Here is a 3978-nt window from a genome sequence, read left to right on the forward strand (position 1 = left end):
CGGCCGCCGAGCCTGCGCGTCCGGAGCCTGTGCTCCGCAACCGGAGAGGCCACAGCAGTGAGAGGCCCACGTGCTGCCAAAAAAAAACAAAACAAAACAAACAAACAAAAAACTGATGATAACAAATGTTGGTGAGGATGTGGAGAAAGTGAAACCCGTCATAAATTGCCAGTAGGCATATAAATTGGTGTCGCCACTTTGGAAAACAGTCTCACAGTTCCTCTAAAAGTGAAACACAGAGCTACCGTATGACCCAGCAATTTCACTCCTACGTATCTACGCAAGAGAAATGAAAACATAGGTCTACACGACGACTTGTACGTGAATCTTCAGAGTAGCACCATTCACAATCCATATTCTTCATTGTATGGATGGCAATTTAGAAAACAATGTAATGTTAAGCGCAACAACATGGATGAACCTTGAAAACATTATGCTGAGTGAAAGAAGCCAGACACAAAAGGCCATATGTTGTGTGATTCCACTTAAATGAAATGTTCAGAATAAGCAAATCCATAGTGACATAAAATATTTTAGTGGTTGCCTTGGGCTGGCAATGGGGAGTGACAGCTAATGAGTATAGGTTTGTTTGGAGAATGATGAAAACCTTCTAACATTGATTGTGGTGATGGTTGCACAACTCTGAATATACTAAAAATAATTTAACTGTACACTTTAAATGGGTGAATTGTATGGTATGTGAATTATATCTCAATAAAGTTATGATATTAAAAAAGCTGGGTGGTGGGTACATGGTGCTCATTTTATGATAATTCTTTAAGTTTTGCATTTAGATTATTCACTTTGTAGGTGAAATACATGTCTTAATAAAACATTTTTTTAGAAGTCTGACAGACCGGGATTCTAATTCTGGCTCAACCACTTAACAGCTATGAGTACTTGGGCAGATTACTTAACCTTCTAATGTCTTATCTGTAAAGCAGAGATGGTAATAATAGTAACTCCCTCATAGGCTTTTACATCATGTGCCTGGCACATTGTCAGTGTTATTATTAGCTCTAAGCAGTTGAGCCACTTGCCTAAATCATCCAGAGTCATGGCTTCTCTTTCTTTAAACTCCAACTTCCATATTTGCTATTCCACAAGAGTTCACAACTTTCATCAGGGAAGTAAAATTCACCTTCAAGTAGGACCTACTGAATTCTACGTTCAAATTGCCCTTACATAACAGTTCTATAAAGACCATCAAGCTCCTGATGAACCAGGACAAAGCCAAAGTTTCCGTCACTTCTGAGGGTTGTTGTCACCTACTGTTCCAGCCTGGGTCTGGGAGTACAAGTCAAATTAAGAGAAGAATAATCTTTTCAGTCTTGAGCAGCCTCCAGAATCAGGTCGGTTCTGAATCTAGTCTCCGAGTTCAGTCATAAGAGACTCTGTGCGTTGTTCTTCCTATTGTCCCACCTGGATTCCTAGCACGTGGCTTCAAAGTCCAAACTGTGTCTTCAAGCCTATCCTACAGAATTCTGGCCCAGATGAATGTATCAGTGAATGTGTCAAGGGTGAGTCGTCAGAGGGTAAGGAAGGGTAGGAGAGATGTGAGCTTATCTGGGTCCCTTGCAAGGACTCTTAAAGGAGATACTGTGCTGCCGTTCCCCATGAATCTGAAACAATTTATATTCATGTATAATTGTCATCAGAGACCTTTGCTTAGAGTACCTGACACCCAGTTCACAGGGTTAGTTTCCTTCCACCTTTCCCTGCTGATACCTGCCTTTTAGCCATATTACTACTTGAGACTTCCTCTACCAGACAAAGGGAGAGTGAAAAAGAGATGAACCTAGGCAGCTTAGCTCTGCAGCAACCTGGATAAAACATTCACTGGGATGGAGAAGGCTAAACCATTGGCTCTAAATAGAATTTTACTTCAAGAAAGCCTTCCCCGACCCTTCCTTCACTCCACACTTTGATACCATGTTCAAAGTCTCACAGCTTCCTTTTAATTACCCTTTTCTAATACAACACGTTTACAACATTTAATTTCATGTCTATTTCTCTCAAGAGTATGCTCCATGAGGGAAGGGACCTTCTCTTCCTTGTTCACTACTGTATCCCCATCAACTACTATAGGACCTTGCACATAGTAGGTGCTCAATAAATTATTTGTTGCATGAATGGACAATAAATCCATATAACAATGAATCAATTTCTGGTATGCCGAATGGGGATAATCAAGAGTTCAGTGGGAGATCTTGGATTTCCAAATGAGGTAGTCCTGGGAAAGGATATCATTGCAAAACAGCTTTTTTGGGGAAATGTTAATGATTTACCTGTGCTGGGTGATTACATTTACAGCTGAAGGATGATTTGCACAGTAAGCCAGATACATAGATTTAAAATGAGGCATGAGGTTCAGTAGACAACCACCTACTTTGTGTTGGTTTTCTGGAAACCTGTAAGCAAAACAGGTGAAACACAGAACGTAAAATACGAAACGGAATAAAAGAAGTTGATTCCAAATAAACCTGGCAACATGCAAACCTTATGAATTCTTTTGCCAAAGTTAAAAAGAAACTTCTATATCATAACCATTTTATCTATGAAATGCAAGTTCTTGGCCACTGTTTTAAACTCTAGCCACCTAACATAGCTCCAATATATAGGGTCAAATACTTATTTGGAATTACTAGGGTTTTTAAAGATGCTTATTCAAATTATAATATTCAAATTTAGCCGGGCACACTAAAAATACTCTTGATTAATTTGCATGAAGTTCAAGTACAGACAAAACTAACTGAATCCAAAAATGACACATCACAAAGGAGTATTATGTAGTCTTGGTGGCCTGGTGTTGCTAGGCAAGGTGACATCCAGATGTTTAGAGTTACATGGCACCCATTTTAGTTTGCAGAAAAATCAAAAAAACACAAGAAAGAAAAAAAATTACTCGGAATTCCACCATTCAGAGATATCTATTATCACAGTGTTGGCATATTCCTTGGACTCTCTTCTACATGTTTCTATATAAAATGAAAAGCAAAGATTACAAATCTAAATAGTAATCTGCTCTTCTCACTTAGTCACCATGTTTCCATACCAATAATATGGATCCCTATCAGCATTTGCAGTGGTTCCTTAGGTCTCTTTAGAGGGGGTTCTCACCAGCTTCGTCCCTGGACAACCACCCGTGTCTCATTAAGCTCAAGAAACAGGCAATTGCCCCAAATTCCCTATAGACGATGAAAGTCACCAATTCTCCGAGATCCACTACTTGGAAAACGAATCTTGCTCCAGAAACATATTGCCTGATGATCATCACAGTTCATTCTGCAGTATGAAGTTGAACACTTCAACGAGCTAGCTAGCCATCAATGATGCGTTGTGGTTCACATAAAGATATGACTTGGAAAAGTAATTCGCAACGTACAAAAGAAAAATATCTAATCGAAGACAAAGGCATCATCCATGGTCACTTTAGACCTTATTTGTCAATATGATTTTTAAATAAAGTGAGAAATAACTGACCAGATGTAGAGTCCTAATAAGCAACTAGTGGGTTGACTCTGTGAATACCACCACCCAGTAGATTTTCTCTGTACTGGGGCAATTTTTCAAAGTTGTAATAAATGTATAAATGCATAATAAATGCATAAATAGAAAGTGCCCCTATCTAAGACAACAGTTAAAAGAAAACAAAACACACCAAAAAACCCAATGTTGTTAGCTATCCTGATGGCGACGTGCGACACTTACTTTGAACATTCTTCCAAGGCTTGGCAGAGCGTCTGTTGAAACGTGCATACTTCCTCGAAGTTTCCCAATAAAGATGTAAATTCCACAGTACTCAGACTGAAAAATATATATATGTAGTTTCAGTGAAGAGAACTTGGGGATGACTCTAGTTATCTATCTCTAGTCTAGTTAGCTGATAGTTTGCTAGTAACTGGCAAATGGGAGAAGGGAAGCAATCCCTATTTTTTTTTTTTTTTTTTTTTTTGCGGTACGCGGGCCTCTCACTGT

General features: G+C 39.0%; 1 protein-coding gene across 7 annotated transcripts in view; it reads right to left on the reverse strand.

The window, feature by feature from the left end:
* ARHGEF6 (Rac/Cdc42 guanine nucleotide exchange factor 6) overlaps positions 1 to 3978 on the reverse strand; it is a 126433-nt gene that overhangs the window by 50589 nt on the left and 71866 nt on the right. For all 7 annotated transcript variants that reach the window (XM_028482159.2, XM_028482160.2, XM_024128175.3 and 4 more), the window contains 2 exons: positions 3712 to 3807; positions 2289 to 2411 (listed from right to left, as the gene is read on the reverse strand). In XM_028482159.2, coding sequence (XP_028337960.1) covers positions 2289 to 2411; positions 3712 to 3807 — 219 coding nt within the window. The remainder of the gene's footprint in view (positions 1 to 2288; positions 2412 to 3711; positions 3808 to 3978) is intronic.

Source organism: Physeter macrocephalus, chromosome 21 (assembly GCF_002837175.3).
Source record: "Physeter macrocephalus isolate SW-GA chromosome 21, ASM283717v5, whole genome shotgun sequence".
In the NCBI taxonomy this organism is placed as follows: Eukaryota; Metazoa; Chordata; class Mammalia; order Artiodactyla; family Physeteridae; genus Physeter; species Physeter macrocephalus.